The 21,055-nt window shown below is 37.9% G+C and overlaps 1 protein-coding gene across 1 annotated transcript in view; it reads left to right on the top strand.

The window, feature by feature from the left end:
- LOC103143964 (collagen alpha-1(XXI) chain) overlaps window positions 1-20,498 on the top strand; it is a 56,790-nt gene extending 36,292 nt beyond the window's left edge. Inside the window, exons 25-34 of the mRNA XM_016675617.1 lie at window positions 160-213; window positions 9,953-10,006; window positions 13,217-13,261; window positions 13,345-13,398; window positions 15,505-15,558; window positions 16,352-16,405; window positions 17,509-17,580; window positions 18,542-18,577; window positions 19,270-19,314; window positions 20,212-20,498. Coding sequence (XP_016531103.1) covers window positions 160-213; window positions 9,953-10,006; window positions 13,217-13,261; window positions 13,345-13,398; window positions 15,505-15,558; window positions 16,352-16,405; window positions 17,509-17,580; window positions 18,542-18,577; window positions 19,270-19,314; window positions 20,212-20,280 — 537 coding nt within the window. The 3' untranslated portion in view covers window positions 20,281-20,498. The remainder of the gene's footprint in view (window positions 1-159; window positions 214-9,952; window positions 10,007-13,216; window positions 13,262-13,344; window positions 13,399-15,504; window positions 15,559-16,351; window positions 16,406-17,508; window positions 17,581-18,541; window positions 18,578-19,269; window positions 19,315-20,211) is intronic.
- The last annotated feature ends 557 nt before the right edge of the window (window positions 20,499-21,055 follow it).

Raw genomic sequence — 21,055 nt, 5'->3', positions numbered from 1 at the left:
AAATGATTTAAACATTTTATTAAATATATTTATTTCATGGTACATTTAATTATTGATTTATTGATGTATTTTTTCAATTTTGTCTCTTTTAGCCCTCCATATCTCTAGCCTAGTTTCACAGAGCTGGACGTATCTAACAGCGTTTTTGTCTCCAACCAGGGGGAACCAGGACCACCAGGTATGGATGGAGCAGCAGGGCTAACAGGACAGAAGGTCAGTACAGAAAAGTTTGTTTAGATTGGACACAATATAGAGTGTACCATATTTATTCTAGTGACTTGGATTATTTTGGCTTGCAATTCTTTTCACAAGACAACTCAGTTTTAGTCAGACAATTATATAACATATGTCCTCTATTAAAACAATTAATTCAGAAGAAGTGTGAGATGCGCATATAAAAACATAACAGATATGTGAATGTATAGACACGCTGCATGTTATAGTTTACAATTTTGTGCATGCAAAGAACATTGGAGGGCAAAAGAGGATTCTTTCACTTGCCATCCATTAAAAAATATGGATGGCATATGGTAGAACAATTCCAATAACAAAACGAACCTGGGACTGTATGGATTATTAATTTAGTGGAGCGCCCCGCAGCAGGAAAAAAAAAAAAATAAATAAAATAAAGAAAATGCAGAAAAACCATTGAAGAACAACTCAAAACCAGTCGTGTTCTTTTTTTTTGTTTTTTTTTTGCTCTCTGTGTTGACTGTGCTACACACAAAAACATAAATTGCAACTTATTGCTGTAGGAACTTATTGCTATTGCAATACGTTGCAACAGCAGCTCCACAGCTCCACTAGTGTATCAAGATTCAACACCAAAAGCGCAAAAACCTTTCCCACACAAAGACCAGAACATTCAGTCTGTTACAGTTTTATGTTTCCAGTTTTATGTTTCCAGGCATAATGTTTATTTTGTAATTATTAATAAGTGATTGAACACAGCAGTGGTTGATTAGCTAACATATCTCAGTTACGTTTATCATAGTCAAGCTAGCATAACTGACCTATTTCCCTCTCCCTCGCTTTTTTTTTCTTCCCCAATTAGAACTTTTTCCTGACCTGTGAAATGTGACACTCTTGGACCTCGTCATCTAGTTGCCATTATGGCGACAAATAGTAGTAAAGAACTGCATCTCTCTTTCTTTTACATCACACGTACATTTAAGATTTAGAGCTTCACGTTGACAACCTGACAGCTAAAACCAATGCTAGCTATCGTCAACAAGCAGATTTTTTTAACCTCCATCAGGGAGATGGAAGGCGGGCTCTTGCACGTGTCCCATCACGTTGCAACACATCTCTACATCTTTAAACATTGTTTTGACAATTACGTAGTTCAACCCAAAATTAGAGCTTCTGCAAAAATAGTTTATCCTGCTAATTATCATAGTTTTGTTCTTTGGGTTCTGGGGGAAAGGAAATTTAGCAATACTAGTAGCTAAACACTTACAAGTTAATATTATTTTATAAGAAAAACTACGGAAGAACAAAACACCAGTGTCATCGCGTAAAACAATGAGCTTGTCACTCATTAATACCACATGATCAGAGTGAGTCTGAACTATAGGTTACATGAGAAGTCCTCCTGTGGTAACTTCGCCCAAGCTAAATGAGAGAGCACAAGCACACATCTGCAAGCATGTGAGCACGCCCACCAACAAGCAAGTGTGTGATGCTATTTGCAGTCCTCTCTGAACTCAACTTTGTCTTAGTAATTTTAGATCCTTCCTGTTATCATGATAAACTGTTTTCCCCAAGAATCTGGAAGTGTTCTGCTCCAACAGCTGCGTTTGTGTGTGTATGTTTCTATGAAGTGAAGTTAATATAGAATGACAACTCACTGCTGCTAACTGTGTGTTAGAAAACAACAACAACAAAGAAACCATACTAGGTATTTATTTTTTTTGAAACAAACAACACAAAGTTGCATTAAAATGTGCCACTCTGTAAAAACACAAAATCTTACTAAGTATTTTTGGCTTAATTTCTAGTGCAAATATGTAAGTACAATTGAAAAACTGAAACTATATAATATATGACATTAAAATAGATATATTGTGTTAACAACTGGTTGTTAATGCTGGTGGAAAAGATAAAGATGACAGGAAGTGGTGGGAGGAAGATGGCCCAGCAGGTTTTTAATGAACTTATATGAGTTTAACTATTTCTTATTCAGTGGGAACACCACATTTGCGAAATTGTGTTTTTTCTCGACATTGGCAGAACATAGACAAAGTTTGATGCACATTTATAATGGAAATGGCTTCTCCTGCTTTCCCTAATCAGCGGCTAAGCAAGTCGGATTGTGTTCACACGTCTCCAGTCAGCACAACAAACAGCTCATATCCTCAGCAGGCGGTTTTTTTCTGGGAATCTGGGTATTCTAATGACCCAAGGAAGTTTTTCTACACTCCCCAGTTAGCATAGAGTTAAATATTTGTTAAAGTAAGAGACGTCTACAGTCCTGCTTATGCTGCAGAGCAGAAGTACAAATCTCATGGAGCCTGCAGGGAGTGAGCAGTCAGTGATAATAAGAAAACAAAATAAAGATCCACATGTGAACCAAATTAGCACGCGGTGTGGTCGCCCGGGGAAACATCGCCGGCCTTCCGTAAAAGATTTCTTCTCTGTCATCCGTGACAGCTCCATTGCATGTTAATGAGGCCTACAGTTAGATAAACTGTGATAGGCTTCAGTCTGTCACTGTGGCCTCTAATCATTGTCCTGGTCCATTTTAGCATCCACACAATAAGGCAAATTTCCAGCAAACAAGAGAGTGACGTGGCAGTGAAGATTAAAACATATCTTTGATGAAGGATTAGGTCTGTTATTATCAGAGTTTATAATTGTGATTAGGAGAAGCTCAAGCTCAACTGGGGAGGTGTGAAGTTTGATGTGACAAAGATACCGTTTCGCATTTCTTCCCTATAATCAGGAAATGTATAATTGTCATCTGCGAGAACAGTAAGTGGTTTCGGTGTTTAAAATGAGAAACTTGCTTTTGAACCCCTGAATGATGACCTACTATCAACAAAATTACCAACTTGTGCAGACAAACGATGGAAATCAAAACAAAGCAAGTGAAAGTCAATGTTGGGTTATCTTTAACCTCTGTGTTTGCAATTTGCGAGAGACTTCAGAGGCCACCTAAAAATAAAACTCAGCTTAACTCTAAGCTGCTGTTAGACCACCAAATCGTAGGATCTGGAAGAAGCAAAAAGGAGGTCTATATGTTGTGTTTGGGGTTTGGGTTCACACCATAACCACCACTGATCTTCCTCATCCATCCATCCATCCATTCATTTTCTGTACACCCTCGTCCCTAGAGAGGTCGGGAGGGGTGCTGGTCACTGAACTTCCTGTCTAATCCTTTTGGTCTTGATTTCACATGCAGCATTTAGATCAAAATTTGGAATAAGTGTTATGGAAGCATGAATCCAAAAAAATATTCCTTCACCAGAAAAGGAGGTTTTGGATTGATCAGTCAGACAAAACTCACAATTTATTCAATGATGGCTTTTTTTTGTTGTTGTTGTTGTTTTGACATTGCTGACATGAACCAATCTCTGTATGTCTGTATGTGTTCTCTGTACGTCCTCAAACATGACCATGAGGCTTGTGTCTCTGTTTAAGCCTTCTGCACAGACACAGAGCTTCTTCTTCTGTAATGTTAAATGCAGCGTTCAGTATGTTTGTTAGAGGGAAACAACTGAATTGGAGTCTGTTTTCTTTTGAAGTGTCTCACCGCACTACGCACATATAAAGCCCTTGCAAGCGGCAGACCTCACAATTACACAGCCGAGACGCCCACCACCGCCCAATAAATGACAACAGGACATAAATCTTGGGATGTGTAGAACAAGAGAAAATAGACAAGTCCAGAGAAATTGGTGTGACGCTGTCCTTGTGTGAAGGCAGACTAATCCCCGTCCACGATTACGTCCTCTTAAAAGCTGAAACATCGTCACATCTGGGAGCTTAAGTTCTATAAACAAATGTCAATAAAAAAATACAGGCTTCTAAAAAAAACACCAGGAACCACAATTGAATATATTTTGTGTCTGGAACATTGTTTCAAAGCAAGGATCAAGCAAGACAGTAATTAATTTGCTACAAACTCTAGGATGTCACAGTCGAGGTCTGTAAATGGTTTCTTTCCGTAAATGAAGCTTGAACACAGCATTAGCCTGACAAGACAAGTTGGATGCAACAGCCAATGCAGAATACAGGTCAACCCAAGGAACACAAAGTAGTGTGTCTAATTACAATTCCCAATACTTGTGCTTTATTGTTGCTAACTTGCTTCCAATAAAACAAGGCCTTGCAAAAGTGCAAAATACCCTTTGACCCTTTCTAAATTTTGTCACATAAGAACCACAAGCACTTTCTTAAGATTTTATGTGATAGAACAACAGAAAATGGTGCATGACATGATTTTTAAATGGTAGTGTGGGTTTATTTTCAGCCCAACTATCAGTAAGGCAAACAAATGGTAAGGCCCAAGGACAAAGGCACAGAAATAAAAAAAAATGCTTAAATTTAGCACAAAATAGTTTACAAAAATTCATGAAAAAGCTAATTTTTCAAAAATCTGGAAAAAGGAAATGATGCCAACCAAGACAAACATGGCTTGTCTTACACATATAACACATAAAACAGTATAACACATAAAACAGACCTAGCAATTAAAGGCAAATGAGCGGTAACACTAAGAAACAACTATGACAAGCACATGGAGATAATTCAAAACAACAGATTATAACTACAACACAAATGTTAAAACTAAGGGTCTTTTCAACCCTAATTGTCCTCTTGGTACCAAATTTGCAACATTTGTTTCACTTCCAGCTGCTTTTGACCATTGTACTACAATGGTGAAAAGTAAACTTTAACTTTCTTAATGTAATTTCTTCCTTTGTGGTTTTGGCTGTATGCTCATGGTTTTTCTAGTAGAACAGGGGTATTTAACTCCAGTGCCCGAGGGTGAAGTGTCCTACAACTTTTAGATGTGCCCCTGGTAAACAGTACTGAATCAAATGGCTTAATTACATCCTTAGTATTCAGTCATGTTCTCCATATTCCTGCTAATGCCCTGATTATTTCACTCAGGTGTGTGGAAGCAGAGACACATCAAATAGTTGCAGGTTACCGGTCCTAGAGTACTAGAGTTGGAGACCCCTGTGCTAGAAGGTAAACCTCTGAACAAGTCTGAAGCCTTTTGGAGTCCCTAACAGATTCTCTTCCAGGATTGCTTTGTATTTATCTCCGTCCGTCTTCCATAAAAAAAATTTCCTGATAACATGGTCCTTCTACCACCATGTTTCATGGTAGAGATTGCTGAATACAAATGCAAGCTAGACTTTTTCAGATTTGTACTACAATTTTGTAAACATTTTTAAGTCATTCACTTCAAAATCATGCTGTTGGTCTGCCATATAAAATCCTAATAATAGTGATAATAAACTTTGCTTTACATCTGTGATTAGCACGTGTGAAGCTTTGCTGTGACTTTTCCTTCCAAGATCAATTTACAGATAAACAGCCGGGGACAATTATGAATGACTAAGGGAACAATCCAGCCTGTGTTTGCAGGGCGAAGATGTTTTCTTGGAATGATGTTGTGTGATGGGGGTGAGCTGCTGTTCTTTAATGTGTGCGGGATCCAGTTGAACTGGTTGTGGAATCTGATAAGGCTTATTCCTGGCTTCCATTAAGGGGCTTTTCTGGGCACATATAGTTTGTAGGTGACCACGGGGCATAACCACAACACTATGGTGAGATAAAGCTGAGGAATCACTGAGGAGGATCTAATGGCTGTGACTTAGACATGTGGCAGAAGCACTTTTGATTTTTTACCATATACAGCGCCTACAAAATATACTCAAACCCTTGAATAATTTACACTTTGTATTGCTTTTGCAACTTTTCCCTTCCCAAAAAAATGTCACAATTGAATAGAAGTATTTAACATAAAGTAAATACTCCTGCCCCCATGTATCTTTAACCGGATGCTTCGGGTCATTGTCTTGGTGGAAAATAAATGTTCTCTGAATCCGCATCTCTGCCAGATGGAAACTAACCATCCTCAAGGATTTCCCTGGATTTCTCTTAGTTCACTTTACCTTTAACTTTTACAAGCTTTCACGGATCTGGATGGTGTGCTTGTGGTGTTGTTCAGTGTCTGCCTAATATAGCATCTTGTCTAAGGACCACATAACTCCATTTTTGGTTTCATTAGGCCAAAGAATTTTTTTCTACTTAAAAGTTCTTTGGTGGGAGACATACTAAAAGACATGTCTCCCACATGTCTTTTAGCAAATTGTAGTCCAGCCTTTATCTGAGTTTTCTTCAACAGTGGTTTTCTTATTGCTTCTCTCCCATAAAGATTTGACTTGTGAAGAACCTGGGCAACAGATGTAGTTTGCAGAGTCTCTCCCATCTCAGCTATTGAAGCTTGTACCTCCTACAACGTAGGACTCAGTATGACTCAGTATGTGCAGATTATTCCCTTATTTTCATGTTTTTGGGTTTATAAAATGGACAACTGTTTTTGACATCCTGGTAAGGGGAACATGGCCTTAAGTTTTCTGTTTGGCTTTTTAGTTTGAAATGAATAGAACTGATAATGACAGTTTCATCACATGAGAACAAACCAGTATTTACCCTTGAGACATAGTAAATTAGAACTCAGTGGTAACCTAACAGAATGACAATCTGGTTGCAAGATCATTGAAGGAATCCAGAGGGCATGTGATCTACAAATGAATTCCAAGCCTGTTGTCCCAGAATACATTTTACAGCTTGTTTTACATGGCCATTGCTAGTACCAGTGAAATGCTGTGGTTCACTCTGCAGCTTCTGGGGTCTGACAGATTGCTGAGGGATTATTTGGATATGTTTGTTTGTGGTCTTTAGTTTTTATGTTTTTACAAGCCGCCTGCCTGTCCACTCACTTGATGCAAGAGCTCTCACCACAGGACTCACCACACAAGCTGTGCCCATGCATCAGTAAAAACTGCTGCCAGATATGAACTCATGACATAACCAACAGTGTAAAAAAAACCCAGAAAGTCCCTGAGATTTTCAGTACAGGCATGTGGCTTTGATTGATACTAAAACCAATGTCTGAATCAATATTCAGACAGTAGCTTCTGGGTTCCGGAATGAAAATGCAGCGTGCAAATGTCAGATAGTCCTTTTTCATGGCTCTTCTGCTCACCATGAACACTGCTTGCTTCTTGCTCACCTAGTTTGTGTTAATGTTCAAGAAGGTGTACAAAAGAACATTACATAATGTTGGAAGTCTTCATACCTCTTAACCGGTTCCATATTTTGCTATTTTCCACCCACCAAACTCAAAAGGCTCCTGCATACTCAAGCGAACTGTACGAACCCTGTGAGCCAGGGGTGCCCAAAGTCCAGTCCTCGAGAGCCACCATCCTGCCAGTTTCAGATGCATCCCTGTTTCAACTCACCTGAATCAAATGAATGGCTCATTATCAGGCCTCTGTACAGCTGATCCTGGTCTGTTGGAGTAAGAATACTTCTAAAACTTGCAGGATGGTAGCTCTCGAGGACTGGACTTGGGCACCCCTGCTGTGAGCCATGCAGACTGCACAAGCACTTTCTGCACACATTTGGAATTTCATTGTCAAGTGTACCAATTGTCTGCATTCCTTGTGACATATTCCTTTATTTCCCACAATCCTAGTGGATACTCGCAAGTTTGGTGAGCTAGTTAGGCGTTTATAATGGCAGCCTCTACACGGCACGGGACAGAGTGGCAGTCACATTGCTTGTTCTTGCGACTGGTTGTGCTGACTAACAACTTTATCATCCCGGTGTCACATGCAAAACAATTTGATGTGAACACTGTGCTGAGCAGTTTACACAGAGTGTGCGTACGTGGTCATAAAAATTGTTCTTTGCGCGGACTTCGACTTTGAGGCCATGTTGAGTCTGCATTGAGTATATGAGGACATCCACAGACTGAAGTACATCCAGGTATGTTGGAGTCTTAAGAGCTGAATTCAGATTACATGTGACAGACTAAGAAGAGCATAACTGTGAAATGGGAGGATATGATTCATGATTTTCATCAAATGAAATAGTGGCTAGATGAAAGCCACTGAAGATGAAATTATGACTTACTCCCCCACGTCCAGAATGTTATTTCTGGCATATGGACTTGACTGTACATCTACCCCAATATTTAATTTCATCCCTGTGAAACATTAGCTATGCCAGCATGTTTCTCTGGGGACACTTATCAGTAAGAGAAGGACAGCATGGACGGAACTAAACACCAGATAATTCTATTAAAGGTTGGAAAAGGCTCAAGACTGCAGCAGAGGTTAACCTTCAAGCAGGTTGGTGATAAAACCTGCTTTAAGGTGAGCACCTGCCTTTTTTCGTCTGGAAAAAAAGTGCCTTACTGAATTTTTGTATATGTTTATTGTATTGCCCAAGATAGCATTTCTAGACTTATAGTACTACATTTACATAGGTGTTTCACTTAACAAGGATATAAGGATTTTATAACTTTTATCTGGACATGGTTGATTAACTCGTTTTGCCAGAAAAAGTCCAACGGCACAACATGGCACCACCTCTTTTTACTGTTTGCCACTAATGCCTCTCACTAGATTTCTCAGCTACAAGGCTTGTGTTAGCTTGCCAATTGTTAGGCATAAGAAGGAAAATTAATATCCCCACCTCACCAATAAAAATAAAAACAGCATCAGTTGAATAAATCTTTGAAAATATCAGAACAGTTTACCCTAAAGTACTTTTTGTGGCGAGGAGGGAAAGGATGTTGTTAACTTCCTCTGTCAAACTTCTTAAAGTGCCACAGTAACATAAAACAAGACCACACTATGAGTAACAGCAGCACTTTCATTTATGTTATGTGCCAGTGTGGAATCAAAAAAGTTTAGGTTTTCTCTTCTGATGCTTTCAGTACTGAAAGGGAAAAAAATAAGGAGGTTGGTGCATAGCAGTAAATAAGTGTCTCCTGTCTTGGTTCTACTGGAGCTGCATTCTACTTATCTGGATAAACAGATGTCAAAGAGCAACAACATGCAAAAACACATCCAGACTAATGAATTTCCAATTGGATTGATTAATCTCAGCAGCACAAAAGGAAAATAAAATCAGCAGACCATTAAAATGGTGTCTTTATGTTAGTATCTGTTAAAAATAAAAAATCAGTCAAATAGCTCATGCAATGTCACAGTGGTCTTTAAATCATTGCACTGGCTTTTTAAAATGTCGTTGACATCTTATAGGACTCTGGATGGTCTTGGACCTAACTACATTTCAGGTCTGGAGCATGCTAGCTCCTCTTCACTCTGCATTCCCACAACCAACCAGGGGAATGTAGGATTTAACTTCTAGGCTATCTTGGCTCTGGAACAAACTACCTGAAAAGCTGAGATGTGCATAAGCTGTTGGTTCCTTTAAATAAGGAGAGACTGCTGTTTTCCCACAAATGTCAAATTTTACTTTTATTTTTTAAAAATCTTGTATGTTAGGTTTTAACATTCTTCCTTTTGCTTCCTCTTTTGTTTTCAATCCTTCCATTGTTGAATGGTGTTGTGAAAATGCACCTGCCTTGCCTTGTGTGCTTGACAGTTTCCTGTTTTTCTTTTATTGTTTTATCAATTCAACCTGCTGGGAAACACAGATGTATAATAGCCCTTTGGGTAATTCTGGTGTATTTACATTTCTATGATTATCTCTGTGCATAATATATTCTAAATAAACAAATAAGTTTCTGCTGCAGAGAGCAGATAGATAGAGGATTGTTGCCTACCAGATGTAAGACGTTGGACAATTTTAATAGGACATCAAAACAAAGCAAACAAACAAAAATAGTCCAGTGAATCTAATATCATCATTGTTTTTAATGTGGAATGCACTGCCATGGTTCTTGTCTCCTCAGGGGGAGACAGGTGATGTTGGACCAGCTGGTGATGTTGGACCTAAAGGTGCCCTGGTGAGTTCACATAAATATTACGTTTGTGAGTACATGTATGGCCATGGTCTTTATAACAAGGTCCTTATCTGGTTCCAACCTCATAGAACCATTGGAGCTCAACCCCAGACAAGCCTAATCCCACAGGAAACATTCCAGAGATGCTTTATACTGAAGTCGGACTTGTTTTTGGGGTACAAAATGTTAGCTGATTGGTGAACAGCGATTCAGACAAAGATATCATACAATTATATGAGAAGAAGCCCTAGAACATTAACTGTTTTAAATCCTCAAGATAAAACTCTACCCTTTGAAACTAACATACACACCGAGACTCTAAATGTCCACATTTTAGTATCTGAGTGGAAAACTCATCACAGTCACACCCCGCAACCACAACCACACTCTCAATTTATAGAAAACAGTTATGACTGCACATTCAAATACATAAACAAAGCAACAAAAAGTTCTTATTTTTCTATCTTTCGCTCATTGTCCCCTTTTGATTAGTGAAATCCAGATATTCCCTAACATGTATTTTGCAATGCTTGATCATTCTATTTTATAGGTGAAACCCACATTTACACACTGGTGGAAGCACACACTCCTCTGTACATCCATACTGCTTGCAGTGTTGTGTGCTGAGCAGACTCCCCGCTGGAACGTAAAGCCAAACTCCCCCTCCCTATTCAGACTCACAGGAATCTTCAACTCTGAATGCAGTTAGTTTTATGGTTCCATACAGTTTTACTGTACTATTTATTATCTTGTAACACAATCATCATAAAACTGTTTCCATGTTCATTCCATCGAGTTGAAGATTTACTGTTCTACTCACAGACACGCAAACCCTGTTTGTAAAAGAAGACCCATGCATAATATGTCTGTTTAAACAACAAAAAAGCTAGAGACTATATAAAAAGTATAATATTAACAATTTAAGCAAGTTCAGATTTTTTAAGCTTTCATTTTGAATTTGAGCAGTAAACATTTAAACTGGAGTTATAAATATGAAATTTGGATATAGCAATATGTTCTAGCTCAGGATTCATAGCAATATTTTTGCCATTTTTTATGTTTTATATGTTTTCATAAATAGATTAAATGTTTTTAAATCATAAACTAGGTTTTAAAATGTCGCCAACCACTGTAACTCCAACTAGTCGATTTAACTTATTTTTTAATTTTTTAAATTCCTGTCTATCTCTAAAGTGGTCCCTACTACCAATAAAGTTGTGAAAATTAATCTCTTAGTTGTTGTTGCAACTAAGATTTTATTATATCTCAAACTAAGCGTTTTAGATGTCGAACTATAGATCATCAAATGTGATCCAGACTTTAGAATAATGTGAAAGAGTCCTTTAGTTTAGAGACAAAAGGAAGCTGTCAAGCAGATGCTAACTGTGGCACTACCACAGAAGCTAACATCTAGACTAGAGTCTTCCTTATCTGCGCACTTGGGGATGCGGCTAATTAGTGCTCTGGAAACACTGGCCTAGTAGCATAACCTAGCTTGAAGCACTTGCCTTCTGATGAAGGCTCTAAATAACAGTTTGCCTTTGCTTCTCAAAGTCTCATGCTAACAGTAGCTACACACTGCTTTGGGATACACTCAATAATGAGATATGTTCTAATGACATTACTGTGTTAAAAAAGAAAACAGAACTCCTGGAATTTGGTTACAAACTGGACTTACTGGCTGTTAAAGTTGTAACTATCGGAAAGAAAAGCTCAACTCCTCCTTGCTCTTGGTTAATTTAGTCTAATAATTTCTCTGTCTCGCTGTCTCGTGCTTGCCGTCTGCTCTCCTCAGGGTGGAAGTATGATTTGGTTTTGAGGAGCAGATTGAGCTTCACATAGATCATGTATTCTCATCCATCCACAGACCTAATGACAGAGCTGAAAGATACGGGTTGAAAATGACTACAGTCACAATGGAGAGCTAAATGTAGATGACGAGAAGCTGAAAAATAAAATAAATCAATGAGATATGCTTTCACATCAGTCTCCAACAGTAACCATTTATTTATTAATTTTTTTAAAGTGTTGTCAAGGGGATCTGAGAAGTTGCTAAGTATCAGGGAAAGAATTCCTATGCAGGCAATGCTAAGATTGTATTCAGCATTAGCTTGTTTAGTGCCAGTGCTAATGCTTGATTCAAATTTATTACCAAGATGTGCTCCTAAACTCTGAGGTAGTTCTTTACAATTTACCCTTTGTTGTTAGGAAAATGTAAATGACAAACCAGTTGTTAACTATTCTCCTGTTTAACCTAGGAGGAGAACCAAGATGTCTGAAATTATGTTAACAACTAGATTAAACTAATTTGAGAAAGTACATTTTATTAAATGTTCTAGATTTAACTCAAGTGTATTTTATTTCAGTGTCTTTCTACTAAAATAAAAGGGATGTAAAATATTACATCATTGTGTATTGGTTCTTTCATCTATCTGTGTGGATCAGTAACAGTAGTAATAAGGTGGTAGTAAACATGATAATCACAAACATACTAAAATGATAGAGCACAGGTGATGTTGTTTTAACAACAGTCATTCCATAATTTATGATTGAACTCATCTTGCCATGAAAAAACCTGTTGATTCCGGACTTATCCAAACACACTGCTAAGGATCATCTTTTGCGCTCTATATTCAAGTAATGAAAATATGTTAAAGAACATGTTAAAACTTGGCACTAAAGCATGTTTTCAAAGTTTGAACCTTTAGCTCTTTGCAGGCAGGCCTTGGGGCTTTGGCTTTTGATTTGCTTTAAGATTTCTGTTTTTTCAGCACGCTCAAAATCATCACCTTTACCTATGAAAAAAAAAATGCCTGGACAAGCAAGAAAATGCAAGCTATCACCTCCTATTCATACTGCCATAAACAAATTTGTTCCAACACAACTCCAGTGTTTCAAAGATTGTTTTTCAAATTGTAAAACTCCAAGATGGAAAAAATATAAAGTTACTCTTCCTGCTTTGGGTTGTCAAGATGTACTTTAAGAAGGAATCTGAAGAAATATTCTAACTCTTTCAGAATAACAGAAAATGTTAGCATGATGGAGGCTGTGGAGAAATTCTTGTTCTATAATATTTTTTCCAAGTACTGTAAAAAGCTACATGTAGTGCTTTCCATCCGTAAATATAAAGCGATATTTATCAAAACCCTTCTCTAACTTGGCTTAACGGGAAGTAAATTTCATCTCAACTTTCTGTTCTTCTGCCATCCACAGGGTCCCATCGGACCTCCTGGTGAAACGGGCCCACCGGGATCTCCGGTAATGTCTGAACTGACTTTTGTAGGTGTTCTTGTTGATTTAACATCCGTAACACATTCCTATGCTTCTGAATCCATTGTTAGGGCGAACAAGGCTTAGCTGGGCTTCAGGGGCCACCTGGTCTGAAAGGAAACCTGGTTAGTACTCTTTCAAGTTTTAAAATGTTTTGTCAGGACTCAATTAGTAAGAACAGACAAATACTTCCCCCCCCCAATTTGTATGTATTAGAAATGTAACATAGCTAAAAGTGAGCATTCAAGCAGGTAGAGGAGGATGGGTTTGGTCCTCGCTATGGGAGTGACATTCTGTAAACACTTTTGGATAATCAGTCACCTTTCCACCCTCTAAGATACTGCTCTGGCCTTATTTTTTGGAACTCCTGATGAAGAATGCCTTCAATAAATAAAAAAAAATATAAAATCACCTGTGACACATTTATTGGTACTGTTGTCAATACTTGGGCCAATAGGACATTTCGTCTTCCTCTGTAACATTTCTCATGGGTGGTGAAGACAGAGAGATGAATCTCTAGTAATTGACTAGATCTAGTCCTGGATTGTTGGAACTCCTCAAAAATTCCTCTCTCTTAATACCATCTTCAGTTCCATTTGAAAAAATAACAGACAGTCCAAAAGTTCCAATTTGAACGCAATTCAAATTGGAACTTGAATTGCGTTTGGCTTTTGATTTGCTTTAACATTTCTGTTTTTTCAGCATGCTCAAAATCATCACCTTTACCTATGAAAAAAAATAGAGCCACAAATAAAAGCCACATTAAAGATGTGGCTTTAATGTCAGATTAAAGCCACATCTAGATGTTTTTTTTTGTTTTTGGAATAAAATAATTCTGTTTTGCAACCCTCTTCTTAGTCCAAACATGTGGAGAGAATCTATGAGTCCAGTATAACATGTGAAACACAAGCAGCAGGAAAATTCCTGCAGTTCCTGAAGGGTCGATATAGACCTCTTTGCAGTTTTCCTGGCTATTTTTATTAGTGTTGTCTTTTCATCAAGTTTGGGCCAAAATCCAATATCAACTATGTGGCGTGTTGGGTTTTTATACTGATTGTTCAATATAAGCAATAAATGTTTTTTTTTTATCTCCCCAAGCTGCCAAACATTTTTTTTTATAAACCAATAACAATAAAAAAACAACACAGCACTATAACGCGGGTGTGAAGACTTCTGAGAGCGAATGTATGACAGTATACATGTACCGTCAGTGGGTGCCGTGGATACCCACTGTTGTTGTCCACAGTGGGTATCCAGACATCGGTCTGATTAATGCACCAGTGAATTAGTGTGGAGAGAATCTAAACTCAGTCACACACTGATTCTTGGAGAGTTCGAACCGTTTGTTTTTGTTTTTTAATGTATGCTGCCCTCTGGTGTGCAGACCAAAGCATTACAAATTACCGTGTCATAAAATGTAAGGATGTAATCTGACCCAGCATGACCTGGGGACTCAACGGATCAACAGGGCGACAATGAAGAGCTTCCTGTTTTAACAAATCGGCCTGAATCAGTCAGCACACAAATGTGTCTTTCAGTATCAAGTGACTGCCTTTGTCTCTCACACCCTCCTGAGAGCATGCACAGCCTGCTGGACAGCTCTGCATCAGCCACTGTAGGTTACAAACAGAGTGCCTTGTGAGAGTATTCACTTCACTTAAACCGTTTCATATTTTTGCCATGTTACAGCCACCAACTTTTGTTGTATTTTATTGGGATTTTTCATGATACATATGGTAAATAAAGAATTTGGACAAGAGTGGCAAGAAGAAAACCATTGTCAAGAGAAAAACCATAAAAAAAACTCCACAAGCCAAGCCAAATGCATGGCACGCGTCAGATTTTTATTTGTATTCCTTCCACTTCACAATTATCTTCTCCTTTGTTTTCTCCAGCCACATGAATCCCAGTAAAATACAATGAAGTGTGTAGCTTTAATGTGACAAAATGTGGAAATGTGTAAGGCTTATTAATACATTTGCATTTAAAACCCATATAAAAACCAGTCTATTCATAAGTCTATTTATTTTATAATTGGAAGACATACAAACAATAACAAAGCCAGGCTTTTGATGCAGCTTGATACTGTTTTGCTCAATATGTCAACTGTACGTTTTTATGTTTTTCTTATTTTATTGAAATAATGTGTGACCACCACAGATGATGTGAGTTTTGTGTAGTTTTCTTGGTTGAAAACCAGCACTGTGTCTCCTTTCTGTCTGTCTTTCCAGGGAGTCCAGGGACCCCAGGGACAACCCGGAGAAATCGGCCAAGCTGGTCCCAAGGTCAGTGTATTGAGCAGTATAAGCAGTTATATTACATAGCCATCCAACATTCACGTTCACACCCAACACTAAGGTTTTTATTGTGATCTTCATCCAACTCAGGTGGTAGCAGATTTTTGTCAACACTATCTGCGTTTCCATTGACCATATAATTGTGCAATTTGACATTTCGAAAATAAAATTGCTTAATGGAAACACAACAATTTTGACAATTTTTTGGTCATATTGAAATTGGTTTATTTAGCAAAACTGCAACTGGAAGCACTTTTTCACATCCTACGAGTCACATGACCAACAACCGGATGGCAGATGCGACCACTATGAAGTAGCAGGAGGATGATGGTGCAGCCTGTTTTTCATCCCTTATTGTGTGAATAAACTTATTCATGTTGGATTAATTATGTTTCTCATATAATGGAAACATCTGAATTGCAAAATTGTGGGGTTTTTCGACACACCACAATCCTATAGCTTTGACAAAAATATAAAACCAGTGAGTCTTCAAACTCTACCAAGAGTGATGACATTTTCTTCTTAAGAAAAGTCATGTGGCCTCTGAATGACCTGTTGTGATCATCACAGCAAGTTAAACAGTGAAGAGGATGGAATCAGTTGAGAGTATATCTGATCATAGTATTCCAATTTCCTCCAGGAAGCCTTCTGTGAAAAACCCAGTAAAATACATATATGGTGTGATACCAGTGTGCTGGTGACTGAGATGGTTAAATGCAGATTTACAGTTTGTTTCAGAGCTGGATGACGTCATCACATTTTCTCTTTTTCCTGCCCACAGGGTTCATGTGGTGAACCAGGAGTTGTCGGCCCTCCTGGTCTTCCAGGATTAAAAGTGAGTGAAGATTTGCTTGTGGGTTTTAGAAAAGTAACCTGCTAAATGTAGTTCATGTGTTTTGGCTCATTTTATCTTGTTGAAAACAAAGAATATTTCAACAAGGTGTTGACATCCAGCTAGAAAACACCCAGTGGTAACATGAACAGGCATCTTTCAACAAACTCAGTTTCTTCTATTCAGCTGTAATATCCATTGGAAGCAGACATTTGATTGGATTTAATTTTACATTTTAATATTTGAAAGCATAAAAATACTTTTTGAATTATAGTCAGTAAGTTAACATGTTGGAAACATATTCACTGCCCATATTTTTTTTAATATTATTTGAATGACAATGTTCACTACCAAAGCTAAGTGTTCATGCAGACTCCTTTTTAACAAGTGCAGCTGGAAATCTCATTTTGATCCTTCAATTATGTAAAAAAAGATCATGGAAAGAAGAGAAACATAAAGCTCAGGTTAGCATCTTAAAATAGCCACATTAGAAGCAAAACCGCATTAAAATCTTATTATATTAAGCAATTTAATTTAAAGATATACTAGCAAAGATTTTGTAGCCTGACTGACAGTTTCAACTCAATTGAATTTTTATCTTCAAAGAGTCCTTTTAGATGGTAGCAGCCAGTCTTACAACAAATCAGATAAGACTTCTGACTGAAGACTGTTGCTGTATGACAGTTTTATGGCTGTCATGAAATGCTAACAGTTCAATATCAGGGTAGCAGCTTCTGAGCCGTTTAGGTACTGGTCAGTACTGGTCAGTACTGGTCAGTACCTGGTCAGTACCTAAACGGCTTCTGAGCCGTTTAGGTACTGACCAGCTGCTTCCAGTTGCAAAAACAATACCTTGTTGCCATGGATATGCACCATAATTGTCCGAAAGCAAAAAAAAAAAAAGGAAGGAAGAGCAATAACCTTCCAGCTGCACAGCATCCAAAACCATGTAAAAAAACTTGAGACTGAAATGACTGTTTATAAAGAACCTAATATGAATTTAAATCACTTCATAGATGTTTTGTTCTGTATACCAATTTAATGAAAAACGTTTTTAAAAGAAATGATGTGCTTCTCCAAAGATCTATAACCTTTGACCTTTCCAGGGTTTGGCAGGGGAGCCAGGCTTTCCGGGCCAACCGGGGGTTGCAGGGCGGCCAGGCTTGAAAGGTCATAAGGTGAGAACCAATATCAGCAAGACGTACAGACAGATCCACACTGAGTGAGGTCTTCAGATGACAACCGTTTTCAGAGTAAATATTTGCTCCAGAGCTTTTGGAAATGTTTAAAATGCCCATGTTGTATTCTGAAAATGTTTACAGCATAATATACTTATTGATTTTGTGCAATAATGACATGATTTGTTTTAAGTGTGTAAAAACGTCCTTCACACTTCTTTGGCAGTAGGTGTTAAGTTTTCTCTCCTGTTCGCACTGGGCATTGTTTCTGTTCAACAAGAAGACACAAGCTGTGTTTCCATTGAACATAATATTGAAATTATAAAAATAAATTTGCCTGATGGAAACATGCCAGTTTTGAAAAAACCCTCATGTTTTTCAGTAAAAGATTTTGTGCTAGGATGAGGTGGTTTTGTGGTTTGTAGTATCAAAATAGATGTTTTTTCGCATCACACAAGTCACATGGTCAACAGCTGGAGGTTAATACTAACGTAAACGACAAATTACAAAAACAACTGTAAGTAGCTGCAGGATGATAGTTTGTTTTTATCTTTTTGGACACTGTGCAGCTGGCTCCAGCAGATCTCTCACAGCATCACACAGTTCACAAAAAGTTGTGTGTCGTTCCATCATGTAGGCGGGGCTTGTTGCTCCAATGTCAAATCCAATTCGAGACGCCAATGTCTCCTCTTATTGGCTGATAGATGACTGCATTATGAATATGTCTCATGTTTTCATCTGTTGATGCCATGATTTTTATCATATGAACAAGCACATTTATGTGTGATTTAAATTTAAATTATTATTTAATGGAAACACTGTAATTTTTGCACATTTGTAAGGGAAAAAAGTCTAATGGTGCCACTATTCATAAATGTAACATCAGGTTCTCATTTAGTTTACATGTTATTACTTGGCTGTATGATTTCATGGAGTCTAAAGTTCTGGGTTGTGTTTTCAGGGGGAGAGAGGAGAGAGCGGCTCCAAAGGAAACCGGGTACGGTGGAAAATCTTCACCTCTCACCACAGCTGCAAAATACAATCATCCTAAATCAAATATTTCAGAGTAAAGTAATAATAAAAATAATAATTGTTTTATCATTATTTGTTTTCCTTATGTATTTCTGTCTTCAAACCAAATTAGTTAGTTACTGTACCATGATTGAGCAACTATTTTCTTAAGAACTAACCATATACTGTAACATTAGGAACCTTCCATCAACTTGAGGTCATCATATGTGTTTTCTCTTTACTAGTTATAATTTATTTTTTTTTACACAGGATGGGCATTTTACTAAATTCTCAAAAAAAAGTCTCAGCTAGGATTAAATGAGTATCACTTTTAGAGGATCACTGTGGTCCTGTGAAAAGTGTATTTCAACCACAAGAAGTGTTTATAAGAAACACTTCTTATAAACAACCGGCAAAACTGGCAGCTTTTGAATTCCCCTAAATAATTCCCCTTATTTAGTGTCACACTGTCACATACCTTATTTTGATCTTGATGTTGACCAATAGGGAAGAAGCTGACACTGAATCTCAGCCCACAAAGCTTCCTCTCCACACATGACCTCCCTTTGTAGCTAGGAGTAGTTATAACCCTCTATTATAGTACTGCTACCCTCTCTATATAATACATACACACAGACTGTAGCAGGAGACAGACAATCATGTTTTGTCTGTTTACAGGGGCAGCGAGGAGAAGATGGAGAACCAGGAACTCCCGGCGTACCTGTGAGTGTCTGTTCTTCCAGTAGGGGGCAGCAAAGTCTTTGCATTTTTAAATTCCGTGTGGATATGAAGCTCCTGACAGCAGCACGAGCATGATCTCACACGGAAAAACTCCAGCAGATAATAGTGATGTTTACCATTTTAAGTCACATTTTCTGTTATATTTGAAAACTGCTGAAATCACCAAACAGTCATCACAGTTTGGGGTGGGGATTATCATATCGTATGGTTATTGTGAGAAGCTTCTAATTATGGCAAGAATTTGGATTAATCATAGTAATAAATTGCAATTAATTATGTTAAAAAACTCCAAAAACTGGTTGGCTTGTTGGAATTGTTAATTTTATAGACTTTGCTGTATGATTCCATAAAGCCATATTTATGGATCAGTTAAAATATGGCTGACCTGTGATGTTTTTCAAGAGCAGCACACACATAATTCCTTATTTTAATAGTACTAACATAAAAAAATATTTAGTGTGTTGTAGTGCTACAATAGTAGAAACTGTTGTAGCTCAACTGCAGAAGCTAACATCCAATGTCTTCTTTATTTCTGCTCTGGGAGGTTCAGCCAATCAGCGTCAAGGAAAATAAATGGCGCTCTTTAGTTGGCTGCTTTGAAAATGTCAGCCAACAAGCGTTTCGGTTTCAAGTAGCATTTTAGCTTCCAAATCTGCATTTTTGTTTGATTTTCAATAAATTACTTAGTTATGTTCAACAGAAAAAACGTGAATAGGCAGTGGACCACGGTTCTTATATTTGTGTTGAAATTACCCATGATTTCCAAGCAGTGGAAATAGCAAAATACACGAAAGGCTACAACTAATTGCCCCCCTCTCTCTCTATCTCCTCTTCTACCTCCCCACCTTTCTGCCTTCCCAATTTTCTGTTTCCTGCCAGGGTGATGTGGGACCCAAAGGATGGAAAGGAGAGGTTTGTAAAGCTCTTATTTTGGAGCACAATAAGTAGCTCCATCAAGTGTCTGCAGTGGAAGAAGACTAAGAGCTAATTCCTCATGCCTGGGGGAAATCTGCCACCACTTTGGGAAACATTTACATCTAAAAAGCACTTAATGTCAAGTACCTACTGCACTGTGTGGAAACTCAAAATTTATGAAGATGCAGTTTCCCACAGCGGCAATGTAGGAAATAGATTACTAAGTGCTAAATTATGTAACAAGCTTTGTAATGAAAAACCAGTAATGGACTGGAAAGCAGCATAGCCTTCTTGCAGAACTCCTCCAGCTGGTTATATGCAAATGTTACTTCTTTTAACACATCTGTATGGCAAACATACAAAAATCAAAGATGATCAGAAACAACTTTTCTTTGATTGCAGTGCCAATATTAGTGAAAGACACCAAAAGCAATCCCACTAGGTCACATAGCTCAGTGATTCTTTAAGTCAGAGGTTCCCAAACTGTGGGGCGCAGAAAATGTTTGGAAACCACTGGGGGGGCGCAGGAGAAAATGTTTGGGAACCACTGCTTTAAGTTATGCTGCCTTTGGCTCTACCTTTACTGTTAATACATGACGTCAAAATGAAACAGACTCTAAAGTTTCTGCCATGGTGGATAAAACTGGTAGTATTCTGCAAAGCTAAGGCAAAAAAAGTCAGGAAAAAATACAACTCTACTTCCCTTTCTAGTGTTCGCCAGCCTTCCTGTTTTCAGTTTCATTGCTTATGTTACACTGAAAAAGATCTTTAGATTAAACTGATGATGTGTTTGTCAAAGTTGTCTACT

Source organism: Poecilia formosa, unplaced genomic scaffold, assembly GCF_000485575.1.
Source record: "Poecilia formosa unplaced genomic scaffold, Poecilia_formosa-5.1.2 Scaffold118, whole genome shotgun sequence".
Lineage (NCBI taxonomy): Eukaryota > Metazoa > Chordata > Actinopteri > Cyprinodontiformes > Poeciliidae > Poecilia > Poecilia formosa.
The sequence above is the reverse complement of the archived record's forward strand: the minus strand, read 5'-3'. Positions and strand labels throughout refer to the sequence as shown.